At 37.5% G+C, this 14,551-nt stretch overlaps 1 protein-coding gene across 6 annotated transcripts in view; it reads right to left on the reverse strand.

Moving 5' to 3' along the window:
* The window catches only part of ENOX1 (ecto-NOX disulfide-thiol exchanger 1), a 360,206-nt gene that overhangs the window by 70,075 nt on the left and 275,580 nt on the right, over positions 1-14,551 (reverse strand). For all 6 annotated transcript variants that reach the window (XM_072358786.1, XM_072358747.1, XM_072358765.1 and 3 more), the window contains one exon: positions 13,544-13,756. In XM_072358786.1, coding sequence (XP_072214887.1) covers positions 13,544-13,756 — 213 coding nt within the window. The remainder of the gene's footprint in view (positions 1-13,543; positions 13,757-14,551) is intronic.

Consider the following 14,551-nt stretch of genomic DNA (forward strand, 5'->3'; position numbering starts at 1 on the left):
TACAAGAAAATTGCACCAGGAGAGTTTTAGACTGGTTATTAGGACTTTGTAATGGAAAGGGTGGTTAGGCATTCAGAAAGGCTGGCCAGGGAAGAGATAGAGTCCTCAGCCTTGGTGGTATTTAAGGAATGTGTAGATGTGCTACTAAAGGACGCAGTTTAGTGGTGGCCTTGGTAATGTTAGGCGACAGTTGGTTGTGATGATCTTGAGGGTTTTTTCCAACCTAAATGATTCTATGATGCCGTACAGGGAAGATTTCATTTGCAGTCATCAGGGTTACTTAAATAACTTCTAAAGATACAGAAGTACGTATCTGGTACTAAAAGGAGATCTCAAATGCTTAAACTAACTAAAGCTGTCTCCAAACTGATGGGATGATCTGGTCAATTTGTGTCCCCTATAAATTTCAGTTGGAGATACGATAATTTCAGCACATTAGAATTTGCTTGGAGTGGAGGGTGGATGCATCAACAAAGTAATGCAGTGTACATTTTTTCAATTAATTTCAAAAGAATGAAAATTCTGAAGCACTCTATTATTACATGTGTAGAAACTGAGGCTAGAATTTAATTACTGTCACTGTGTTGATGACCCAGGTGCTTAGAAAATCTTGCTTAATTAAGAATCTGTTTTTAGTTTGCAAGTGGAAATTCAAGTAGAAAAAGACTGACAGAGATATATGGAAGATCTGGTTTCCCATTTTGCACTAATGGGTATTAATATGATCATATGTAGTTCGAAAAACATTTGAACTTTAAAGTGTTTAATTTGCATTCTGTGAACAGGTGCTAAGATTTAACAGAAGTCATTATATGATCGTTTCAGAAACTATCCTCAATGGAAACACCAGACAGGAGGTGTCAAAGAGTTTTCTGTGCATAACTGCAATAGACAAAATGAAGAGCAGAAAAAGGATCTCCTTCACTTGCTTAGCTCTCAAAAAAATTTGAAAGAAAAAAAAGAGGTCGGAGTACTAGATGTTAAAAATCAAGGACTATAGAGAAAAATCATCCAGTGGGCTACAAAGGATGATAAGGGAAACAGAAGAGAGAATAATGAATGCCCATCATAACTCATGTGACGATTAACAATATCTACAATATAGAAATTTCTTTGTACCTTCTGTTAGGTAAAGTTACACTTTTGTTCTTCTCATACTTTAGTGCTTATTGTGCTCAATTTGTTTCACTTTAGAAAGGACGGGTGTGAATACAAAGTCGTATTCTGAGATGAGCCAAGAGTCCTGAGGGTCATGGAAGCCTCAACTGTGTGACTTACAGAAAATGATTTTGGGGGTCTTACGGAAATAAAAAATCATATACATCAAACACCAATGTCTCACTTTTATGTATTCAAGGAAATTATCAGCATATATACAGCAATTTAAATATACACAGCATTAAAGGCTATGGAGTACTACAAACAATGCTTAGGTAACATCCAAAATAAAAGGTCTCCAAGCTTTACATTAGAGCTAAAGGGCAGCCAAGACCATGGCTAGGACATAGTTGAATAGTACAGGAAAGTGTCTTCATGTCTCCCTGTACTACATCAAAATCCTAAATTGCTGTTTTATGAGATGCCATTCTAACATACACCCATTCTGCCAGGACACAATTATTTGTAGGTTAATTCATGCTGCATCAAGATTCATTTATTCTCTCATAGACAACCTGTAAGCTTATAACAGGAATAAGTCCTGCACTTTGGTAACTGATAGACAAGACATGATGTACCCACCCCTGATTAAGATCAAATTTGATGAATAATTAGTTCAACAGCACACACTTATGAAGGGAAGCCAGGAGTCAGTTGAGAAGCTCTCCAGACAACATATTCCTCCTTCTGTAAGATTTGGCCAAAGAGAAGCCTCACAATGTGGGTTGCTATCTGGGGAATCTGAGTGAAGCAACTGTTCCCGGTCCAGCTGCTGGTCATGATTTTCAGACCAACTCTTGACCTCCAGAAGGAAATTTTCAAAATGAAGTAACAGGTCATGCCTATATCTCTATGGCACCTTGAGCTCTAGGATGCACTCTACTATCAACTGTGACTAGTAAGTAGAATTATTAATTAGCATGAAATATTCATTGTCAAACATCTGTTGTTAAGTTTCATGCTGTATCAAATTTTCATTGACCATATGCAAAGCTATTTCCTTACTAAATTAGGTTTAAAAAAAACCACTTTGTTCTGGAAGGGTCCAAGCTATGTCATCGTTTTTTCGATTAATATAAGCTAGAATGTGCAGATAATTGCATCTTTCCTAATGAATTCTTATATGCCTGGTAATTTATGTGGCATGTTTCAGACAAAATATTTTAGGTAATTATTTTTCTTTTGATTTATAAACAAGACCCAAACATCTAAGCCTAAAGTGATGTGGAACTGTCACTATCTAACAACTGTAGCATAACTACCAGGTATTTTATTAGAGGTGCAGGCTTTAGTAAACGTATTACATGAAAGTTTAAATCTCAGTTTTTTGTTGCCATAAAAGATGTCACAGGATCAGAGTATTGTTATCAAGTGTAAATGTAAAAACAACCGGAAAAAAATAGGAACAACAACAAGAATACCTTAAATTATGCCAGTTGGAATTGCATAGAAGATAGGATTGCCATCTCTTTATAGCAAGAGAAAATTTAATAGTTTGCTTGTAAATGACAGTGCCAGAGGAAAACAGAGAGAAATGAGAACCAATGTACTTCCTTATCTGTAGATTAAGAGGTAGAAAGAAAACTTTCACCCATCCTTACATTTACCAAGCAGACTGTTTTAAATATGACTGAAATTCTTTGTTGTTTTCAGGAGACAAGAGGTATCCAGTTTTTCCCTCGCTGATCCTGTTATCTTCTGCCATGTATGCATAGTATTTTTAATATCTTGTATTCAGTAATAAAGAACATTAACAACTGAATGTTTTATGACATCCTACAATAAAAAAGTAACAAAATAGAAAATGAAACACGATATGATGAAATAAAAACAAGGGATCTTCACTGGAAGATAAAACAATCAGATTTGATACAGAATTTCACTCAAAATTACACCAGTTAGGAATACAGGATAAAAACGACCTTACACTAAACTGCTGTAAGTGCAAGAGTAGAACATATGGTAATTTAGCTCAGAAAAATGCTGTAAGAGCATGACAGCTGACATGCAGAATAAAAGAAAAAATCCACCCATAAAATTACAGTGTAAAGGAAACTGTCGTAGTTTCCTTTACACTGTTATACAGATTTGCAGCATAAGAAGGATATAGAGATGGCGTGGCTTGGGTCAGAAGCCTTGTTGCTGAATTCTGAGTAAGTTGGAGCCTGCCAAACAATTTGGCTCCAAGCCCAGCAAACCAAGGAATTACAGTAGTCAAGGCTAGATGCTGTAAGTGAATGAATTAGAGTCTCCAGGTCAGTTTTGGATAGAAAAAAGCTTATTTCTGGCAAAAGTCCTGAAAGGCATTTGGTGAATACTGAACAGACCTTAGCACTAAGTCCAAAGCTAAAAATGCATGTAGGCAAATGGTATGTGACATCGACAGAGAAATTGTAACTAGATTGAACTATAATGAAATAAATAAATATATATATTTAATTAAACTGAACCAAACCCTCGGCCTCTTGATTATGATACTGTTTACTTTTGAAAAAGAACTTATTTTTCACACATCTAAACTGAAAACCTGCAGGTCCTCCCTGCTACCCAATTCACATACAGAAAAGTGAGAAACAGATGTGACTCCTTCAGACTGGCAAAGGAAGGAATCATCAAAGTTAGAAATATCACCCTGGAGGAGACTGTAGGGGTGTAATGTTAAATATATCAGTGGTCATCAGCTCCATGTATATGCAAATGCCATTACTGATTTGTATAACGAATGCATAGACTTTTACAGCTATGCAGAAAGACTCATCTACTACAACTAAATGAAAACCTTCTTCATTTTTGTTGTTGTTGTTGTTGTTTTTAAACAAAACAAATAAAAACCAAATCAAACAAACAAACAAAAAAAATCTTCATGGACATCAAAAAGAAGGTGATCTGTGGCTGCAATACATAAAAAAAAATCAGCCTTTTGTTTGGTCTTGCTGCCTGGGTGGCTGTAGGTTTCTTAATATATAGCCTAGTCTTCAGATGTAGATGTGTATTTTCCTGTTCCCATTCTTTCATCTAACTCAGACTGATACCTGCAATGTGCTGTTGGGGGTTATTAAGAGATTGGGTAGGCAGGAGTGGTCTACACTAGAGTGATGCAGAAATCACAGAATCATAGAATATTAGTGGCTGGGAGTGATCTCTGGGGATCACTGAATCCAATCCCCCTGCTAAAGCAAGGCTCCCCATAATAGCTTGCACGAGAAAATGTCCAGGTCGGTTTTGATTATCTTTAGAGAAAATGACTGCACAACCTCTCTAGGCAGCCTGTTCCAATGGTCTATTACTACCAAAGTAGTTTTTCCTCATGTTCATATGGAACTTCCTATGTTCCACTTTGTGCACATTGCCCCTTGATTTATCACTGGGCACTACTGAAAAGAGCCAAGCCCCATCCACTTGGTTCCTGTACTTAAGATATTTATTATCACTGATAAGATCCTCTCTCAGCCTTCTTTTCTCCAGGCTCAGGTCTCTCAGCCTTTCATAATGGATATGTTCCAGTCTCCTAGTCATCTTTGTGGCCCCCTGCTGCACTCTTCCTAGGAGAGTCACTCCTTGTCATACTTGAAAATAAAAATATATGCTCTGATTAAATAGAGCCCCATTTGCCTTGCAAGATATTGTTAGAAATTCTGTTTACAAAATAAGCTTAGAAAATCTTTTAAGTTGTGAAATGTGGTTTAATTTACAGAAAAGAAACTGACAGCTTGATGTAATAGCAAGTGCTGGCACTGTGCCGTGTGATAAATCACTTGCACTCAACAAGACCGCTTCACCTCCATGTCATTTCTCAACAAACAGGAACCTGACATTAGGCCAGCACAACCCAGTAGGGCAGGTACAAATGTGTTGTACCTGCTCTTTTAATGTCACCCTCTTATATTACACAACAGATTTTATGGACCTTGTGTTAACATCCAGAAAACAAAAGCAAATAAAAAGAAAAAAAACATCCTGCACCATCACACATACAAGAAAGAAATCAAAAACAACAACAACAACAAAACAACACAAAAATTCCACATATACACACAAAAAAACTTCAACAGAAGTCTCACCAATTCAGAGGAACATTAAGTCAACGCTACTTTTTGACAAGACTGTAAGCCTTCTACACGCCTTCCCCAACACACTGCATTTACTTAGTTGTTCTTACCATAATTTATTGTTTGCTGGACCTTTTTTCAGTTCTCTATTTAAAAATAGCAGAAGTTGGAACAACCATTTTTCTAATCCTATCCCCAAAAGAAAAAAACCTCAAACGCAAACAAATAAAACTCAACAAAACAAACATAAACAAATAAAACTCATCAAAACAAACACAAACAAACAAAACCCATAAGGGAACCTTGAGATAAACTGAAGATAGTGAAGAACTGAGATGAGTGCAATCAAAGCAGGTCCAGCTAAGTGAAAGGACTCCCTCTAAGTGATAATTGGTTGGGCATCTTGAAGCTTAGGATGCTCCCTGGAAATCAGGGGGGGGCTATATTTGTTTCAGGAATAATATGGTTTCCTTTGCTGAAGCCAGGAAGCAAAACAAAAAAGTCTCACACATTTTTCTGTGGGAATATTTACTTCTCCATTTGCTGCCGTATCTTAAGTCCCCCTGCTCGCTATAAGCTGCCCCCTTCTCTTTTTTGTTTATTGCCTCTTTTCTCATCTTAATAACAGATTTTTGATTCCTTTTGCTGGACAATTCCATTCTTCCCTCCCACTCACTCTCTCCCTTTCCCCAGCTCCCATCATTTCCTGCCCCTCTAACATCTCTGTCATCATCACGAACTACACCGAGACAAATCCCATGATTTGAAATGAAGCAAGAGTAGTACCTACTGAAGGAAGTAAATATTTCAACCAAACATAGTTGAACAGATCATTCATATTTATATTTTCAAGGTTTCTTCATTTACTTATAAGCGGTCTAAGCAATTCTAAATGTGCAAGTCCTTCTAACGCTACACAGCAAGACAGCCTAAGCACAAGCGCAGATTTCTATGTGAATCAAGCACATGCCTCTTTGCTTTGAACCTTCCTATATAACTTAGGAGATCCTACAGGATCCAGGTAGGTGGGATGAATTGTGAAAATGGTGTCTTAGACACAAATCTCTTGGGAGAGAGAGCAGCATGCATATTTAATGGTCTACATGAAGGGGGAAAAAAAAAAAAAAAGCATTAAAAATAACAGAACAAGAGCTTTTGCTGAAATTCTGGCTGCACATAAATCGATACCAAGATTCCTATTGACTTCAGGTGGAGTGAAAGCTACAGACAATGGAGGAAACAAAGCAACCCAAAGAAAATGAAGCACAAAGGAAGAAGCTATCTGAAACACTACAGGTTGCAGCCACAAAGGCTTACATTGCCAGAAAACGGTGAAGAATTATAAGAATGTGAGACAAAACAGAAACAGTCTTTCATGTCTTATTCTCTGTCACAGCAGACGCATCCAAGATAGAAATGCTTTTCAGAACACGTGTATGCTAGGCAGGAAATGGGAGGACAAGTAAAGAAGAATAAAGATACCCAGCTGAGATTTACTGGACAAATTATCAGTATAGAAGCAAGCAAACAGCATGCCTACTAAATGAGCTAATCAAAAAGTACTGGGTGGGTTGTGGAGGTTATTTTGTATTTAATATTTTTTTAGAAGTACACTAAAGTAGAATGTAATAGTGGCAACTAATGACAGGAATGATTAATGTTTTTATTTATATTATCGTGGCACTCTATGACACCAACTGAGATCTGGGCTGCACTGTAAAAACACATTATATGACTCAATCTTTTTCACAAAGAGCTTAATGATGACCTAAAAAATGCATATAAAGTAAGCTCCTATTTTTGAATTAGTCACTGGCAAATGAAAGCAAAAAAGACTGTAGGACCAAACAATTAAAGAGCATGAAAATCCATTTAAAAGTTGTTATTAATGCAGAGCAATTGAAAGAACACTCAGAAAACATGAATGCATACAAAAAGTCTGACTGCTAGGCGAATTTTAACTAGCATGCTTACAACATCTGTAATGAAACCAGTTTCATTTGTAGTACTAAGAGAATATACTAAAAGGTTGAAAGATGATTGGGAAAAAGGACTATGATACTGTATTTAAAGCAAATCTGATAAGATGGTAATTTTAATAATCACCAATGTGTCAGTGAAAATGCTACCTTTCCGAAAGAAAAAGAGGAACTTTTGAAGTGAAATTATAGCAAGAAAAACAAAACTTACTTATTCCAATCTCCTTTTGAGAAAAAATAATAAATTAATATTTTTATTCCTTTTTTTTTTTTTTTTTTTTGTATTAAAATTCAGATTATATCTGTGACAGCACTGATAATGTTAAAGCAGATTAAACCATATCCAGAGAGATCAGAGAATGAAAATGAACAGTGCAGAAGTAAAGATAATTTTATCCAATCTTTTCAGAATACATCCACTCTCCATCATATCTGAAAAGTTGTGGCTGTCAGGCAATGTCCCTGGTGACTGGAAAAATGGAAATATCACTTCCATTTTTAAGATCTGGAGAAAGTAAAACCCAGGGAAGTACAGGCCAGTGAGCCTCAGTCTGTTCCTGGGAAGATCGTGGAGCTGATTCTCCAGGAAGATATATCATGGGATGAGATGAGATCATGAGATGAGAAAGTGAACTGAGACAGCCAAGGGCATATCATGCCTGATCAATCTGGTGGCCTTCTATGATGGACCGACAGCGTCAGTGGAAAATGGAAGGGCAACTGATACTGGACTACCTGGACTTCTACAAGGCTTTTGGTATAGTCCTATACCACATCCTTATCTCTAAATTGAAGAAATATAGATTTGAATCATACTGGGTAACTCTCAGTAATTTGATAAAATGTCAGAGTACTGTAATACATTGCTAAGGTCCTTTGGCTTCAGGTCTTCAAGGCACTTGAGGTGCCAATCCTGTTCTTTTCAAGGCGGAGAGAAACAGAGTTTTTTTCCTTGATTCTTCAAGAATAGCTTTATTGAGTCAATGCGGAGTTTTATTTAGCCTCACAGTCCTCCCATGAATAAAAGCAGCAAGCTAAGTAGATAAACTGAATAATTTCCCATTTTGAGGTTTCTTTGGTTTCAGAAACCAAAAGCTGTGCATCTCTTTGCTGTTACCTCCATGTACAGTTTACATAAAATGCATCAACATAAGAAAGCAAACAAGATTGCTGGCAGCAGAAAGAAGTGGTACACACTCTATATATTGAATTGTGGAGTGAAAATTAGTTTCAATAGCAAGATGGAAAGAATATCTAGAAGATGAATGGATATGGACTACACAGTTTAGATCTTAAGATCTTTTTCAAAAAATAAAAGCAGTTAACAGCACATAGAATTGTCATGAAATTCTGCTTGATGATGCTGCGTATTTGTTTTAGATGGTGCTTTTTAGCTGCCCTGGTTGCCTCCTCACATCCTTTCTTATCCCTTTCAGGAAAGTGCAGTAGTGCATCTACATGGAAGCTGTTAGATTCAGAGAACCACATCATGTCATTCTGATCACAGCTCCTCACATGGGATACCATTCATGTACACATAGACTTTTCCTCTGCTACTTGGTGGCTTGTGGGACAAAGGTGTACCACTGGCATAGTGCAAATTGCAGTACCTTTTCTGACTCTCTCAAAAGTCAGCTTGTTGTCAAGGCAAAAGTAATGATTCACTCAGGTGCTGTCTCTTTCCTTCTTTTAAAAAGAATTAATGATGATATTTTTATCCACATATACAAATTCTCATATTTTAAGATTATGTAAGATGCTTCAAACTACATGGCATTAATCCTTGATCACAATTAGAGCTGTATCAAGAAAAAGATTTCAGTTTGGTGTCAGTTAGTAGCAAAATTTATTTTCAGTACAGATACTTCAGCAGTTCCAGTGAGAATTGCATCTTTTCACCCCAAAAAATGTACCTCATAACAGTTTTCCCTTTGTTATTATGATGACATATTATTTAGTAGCTGAAATGGAAAAAAAAAAAAAAAAAAAAAAAAAAAAGTGTCATGTAGCTTGCCTACAAATATTAGGAATATTAGGAATATTTGCTGCTGAAAATATTAGGATGGCCTACTGGGGCATACTGGCTCAGTTGGAGTGCTGGGGATTGCTACATTGAATTGCCGCTGTCTTTCCTAGTGCCACAAGTCGGGTTGTAAAAGTTAAGATGATGACCTTTAGATATGTCTAAGTGATTTAGAGTTATACATCCTGTTTACAAAAGCTTCTTATAGAAATCCAGTGAATCAACTAATGCTTGCCAAGGTAGGGTGAAAACCTGCAGAATATCTCTTCTCCTTGATGCCAACTAGAGGGATCCCAAGGTTGCTGGAAAGTGGCTTCCCTTTCCAGCAATCTCACATCCATCAAGAGGTAAGGACATATCTGTCATTAGTTATAGTGGAATTAAGAAGTGCAGCTGAGAGTCTGTCAAATGCCCTATGGGATGTCAACAATCCTTTTCAGAGCACCCACCCCTACCACTTGGAGTACTCTTGGAAGGAGGGAGGCTTACATACAGTTCTTCCACTAGCATTCAGGGTGTTTAAACATAACTCCATAAAAATTGTTCTGACTATTAGGCACCAAAATTTGCTGTAGTCCGAGAACAGTGAAATCCACCACATAACAAACATGTAATCTGGCCAGAAAGCAGTCGGGGAGAAAGACTACCTTCCCACACTTACTCCATAGCACACAAATGACTGTTTCATAGGCTCTGAAAGGGACTTGGTTTCTAAGAACCTGGAAGATTCATCAAATAGATTGTCAAAAATTACCAAATAAGAAGGTGTCATTATCTGCACAGTACTCAACCATGGAGCACTTCTGTTAATTACACCATTTGTCTATCTACCTGCATTTGGGGATATCCCCAACTTTGTCTAATCCTTGGGATACGAAATTTATACTTGAATGTGGGATTTTGGCTCTTATTCACCTATAGGTACTTACAAAAATGTTGCCTAGGGACACTGAACAAAGTAGTTTGAAACCTCAGTAAGAAGCAGATTAAATTTACAATGAAGGGATGAGAAACTCAAAGGAGTGAACTGCAGCTTTGGTGTTGTCTGAAAAACAACCCGATGCAGATGTCTCTAGGGTTTCCACTTCTCTTAAACATGAAGATCAACATCTATAAGCCTTAGGCTAAAAAGGTGGTTTGGGAGGAAATGAAAAGGAGATACATGGAAAGTCAGAGAGCAGTGTCACATGCAGTGGTGTTATGGAAGCAAAGTGGAAGAATTTAGAAATCAAACCACGAAGACAGAATGATGCACATTTCAAGCATAGATTAAAATCTAGAAAAACTAACTTAATAAAAAGAAAGTAATGGATATTTTTTCTTTCTTGATCCTTTAAATAATTGAAGAAGCACCACATGAAGGCCAGAACCTCCTGTAGAGCTTAAATCAGAGGCCGTAAGTTGGTGGTATGACAAAGGCAATACACTTTATTTTGCTGATTATCCTGGAACAAGTATCTTGGTTGTGTAATTAATTCATGTCCTGAACACCTGACCCAATTTTTTAGGGGTAATTTGCTTAGGTGATCTTCTACAAACCTGCAAGTAGAAAATGGTAGCAGGAATTTCACTACTTGTACTTCTTTAGCATCTGGTCCAATAAACTGAAATGTTCTTATCACAGTAACCCTAAGTTTTACACTGATATCCATATAGAGAATGTATGCGTTCCAAGTGAGTGCACTTCAGGTCCATTTTGTCGATATATTTCTTCTTCATTCCCCATAATACACATTGCTTCAATGCTGACATTTATAACTAACTCCAGGCTCTATTCTTATGCTGTGCTCTTCTGTTTTAAGACTGCCTAATCCACACTAAGCATGTAGAAGTTGGACATCTGGTGCTGGTTCCCTGTGAGTACTTCATGGGGAACAGAGAATAGATGGCATCTCACTGGAAGATTACTACCAGGTGGATTTGATGGCTCATCATCTTAAAATACATATTTTTCTCTGCTGGATGCACAGAAGGCCCTGGTTGTTCAGCTCAGAATTGGACATCTGACTTACAACATGACACACTATTTAAAAAATACTGGAATATCTATGTCAAATGGCCACAAAGCTGAAGCACTGCATTAGACTTTTGGATCCTACTGTAGAACAACGGAGCCAGTTTTAGTCACTTCGGAATTTAATAGAGCAGCCATCTATTTTGGACAATCAATATTTTCAGATTCATATTAAGTGGTATACTGTAGCTCATTATATAGGGCTGTGGGAAAACAATAAAAAAGGAGGCATAAAAACATTCCTCAGCTATTCAAATGCAAGAGAATTCTTGAAGAAGGGAAGCTCATTTCACAGTCTCTGTGTTTATCAATCTTAGGCATATACATGGGTAAAGCAAAACATCATCCATCTGTTCATAGCAAGTTTGCAGAGAATTTTAATAAGACATTAATGCTAATAATGGCCAATGTTTATGATGCTTATAAAATAACCAATGTGAAGCATCTGGAAAGCTCATAAAATTTGTTCTTATAAAATCCATAGCATGTAACACCTTTCTTCTGAGCCTATGCTTTTGCCGACCTTGTCCTCACAGGCCAGATCTGCCAGAAATTCTTCTTCCAGGCCATTGCTGTGACTGCAACACTCTGAGACTCATGTTTTGAAGCCAGACCTATTTCTGTTTCCGTACGTTGAACATTCAGCACATTACAGGAACAAACCAGATAGCCAAACTGCAAGTTTCCACCTGAAACTACAGGGATCTCTATTTCCAAGTGACAGATGTTCCACAACAGTTGGTGACAAACGGGCTAATTTAGACAGATTTAACTAACGTTCAGCCTGCTGACAATGGGGGATTATTCTGAATGCAGCTAAAGAAGGTATTTCTGAATACTAGGGCTGGCTGTTGCACACAAAAATGCAGAGGCCCTGCTGTGAATTGAACAGCATGGCCATGCATGGTGCCTGTGTCTTTCCTCCTCACACTGCCTTTCAGTAGCTGAGATGGAGGACATTGACTAGCAAATTACCAAGCAAATTAGCTGTTTTAAAAAATTTACTCACTGAACATATGTCTGCAGAAATCAAGTGCCTTTGTCCCAGATTCTCCCTCCCTAAGTTCAGGAATCTAAAATCTTAATTTAGAATGAGAGTTTTCCTATGGCTGGGAGACTGAGCTCTCCATCACCTATCCTAAAAAAGAACAAAAAAAAAAAGGTTTTCCTAACCCAGTAAGCTTGGACAAGTCCGTTTAAGCTTTTGCCTTTGGCCATAATTTCTAAGATGGACCAGAAAAAACAGTGCAGAAAAGCTTTTAGGGTTTATGTATTTATAGAAAGATGAGGGGTGTGATTCAGAAATTGCAATGCAACAACAGCATTGTTCTCCATCTGGTAAATTGACTCAGTTTTTGTTTTTAACTTGCATATTAGAACTAGTTCCAGTCTCCACTTGAATATCTTTAAACTTCTTGCTCGAGCAGCATCATGCAATTTCATAGTGTGGCAGCTAGAGGAAGGAGATGGACTCAAAGATTTTGCAGAGACATGTTAAAAACATGTTAAAAACAGCCACAATGAAACTTCTTCTTGCCTCTCCTTTCTTTTTTTCTTTTTAATTTCTTTCTTTTTTTCTTTTTTCTTTTTTTCTCTTTTTTTCTTTCTTCTATCTCTTCTCTTTATTCTCTCCCTTTGAAGAACACTTTTAGGCAAGTATCCTGATTGCTTTTTTTATGAAGAAATCCCATTAAGGCAACTTCATTGATTATATTTCTGTTCTAAGGAAATAGCTGCCAGCACTAAATATTTAAGGTCGTTTATCTGCCAAATTAATACTGGCATTGTATCAGCTGAGTAGTCCTCATGCCAGAAGCAGCACAGCAAATTCTTCTACTGTGGGAGTGGCCTGGTACACTGAATATATTCCTAAAAGTTGCTGAATCCTACTGCCTTTTACCTAAATCCAGTCTAAAAATATAACCTAGTTGTCCTCTATTCTGTAATTGGCCTAGTTAATTAACTAGCTGCATCTCACAGGTTACAAATCACTTCTCTCCACAAAGGCGCAATCTTTTCCAGAGCAGCGAGGCTTCTGTCTGGTTCGTTCCTGAAGTGTTACGTCTACATAACTGTAGACATTATGCATAGAGCACGTTTTTGTCTGTTAATAAAAGAACCAGTGAAACTTTGCTCACCTTGAGAAATAAGCTCTTAGGAATGGTCCTTGTTCCTCCAAATTGCCATAGAGTATGAAATAGGATGTGAAGTAGCATATGACTGCATTGCAACTACTTACCCCCAAACAAACAAACAAAAAAACCACTACCACCACCACCACCATCACTACAACACCACTGGACAAAAAGAAGTTACTTACATTGAGTCAGGATCCCTGTTAAGGCATTTTTAAAACTCTCCTTGGCTTGCTCCATCTCTTGCTCATGAGCGGCCTTTTCATTCATGAGACGGCGAACGTGGCTGTTTGCAGACTGCACCATTGAATAGAACTGGTTTGCAGAGCGACGATTCACCTCACCTCGCTCAATCCAGGTAAGCAGCACTGTGATGGCCTCCGAAAACTTGCTATCATCTAGAACAATTGAAGCACAGGTTTTAAACTGCAAGTATAAATACCCTGCCAAGAACATGCTCTCTGCTCTGTGTCGCATTAAAATCACTATAAATCATGTTCATGGTATACACTATGGGGCAACTTTTGGGTCTCTTGCTCTATCAGATGAAGGATGCAAGTTCTACCATACGCAGCTCCAGAAATTTTCCTTCAAGATCTGTCTTCTGCTCATTTGAATAGCCTTCTCACAGTATAAAGCAGCCTCCACCCTCCATGGCTTGACTACTCTTTTGCAACAGCTCCCTTAAGCTGTTCAGCAATTTGAAATGACCTTAGAGTAGAGTGAGGAGACATTTATGTTACCAGATCCGCTGAAGAAATGAAATTTGTCCTCATTAATCTGCCTGGTCAAAAGCTCAGCCTTGGAGCTTGAGCTCAGCTCCACTTTTGTCAACAGATTTCACTAACATCACATTCTTAATTAATGAACAATGACTGATCTGAACAATTCCTGCTTGAAGCACTGATTAATTACAAGGAACTGCTCTGAACAGATGATGTGTCTGTATTTGTTTTGTATTTTGTGTTTGTCTGTGTTTTGTTTCAAACATTTTTCTTTAAGGAGTCCAGATGAATCCAGACAAATACACAGAGTACTGCTTTTTGATTACCATTCAGGTGAATAAAGTTATATTTCTCTGCAGGAAGATCAAGAAAACCTGGTGGCTAGATTTCATGCAGGTAATCTTATTTCCTCTGACAGTGCTCTCAGCTTTGTCAGATGACTCTTAACAGGGCATCCATTACACTTCT

Source organism: Excalfactoria chinensis, chromosome 1, assembly GCF_039878825.1.
Source record: "Excalfactoria chinensis isolate bCotChi1 chromosome 1, bCotChi1.hap2, whole genome shotgun sequence".
Lineage (NCBI taxonomy): Eukaryota > Metazoa > Chordata > Aves > Galliformes > Phasianidae > Excalfactoria > Excalfactoria chinensis.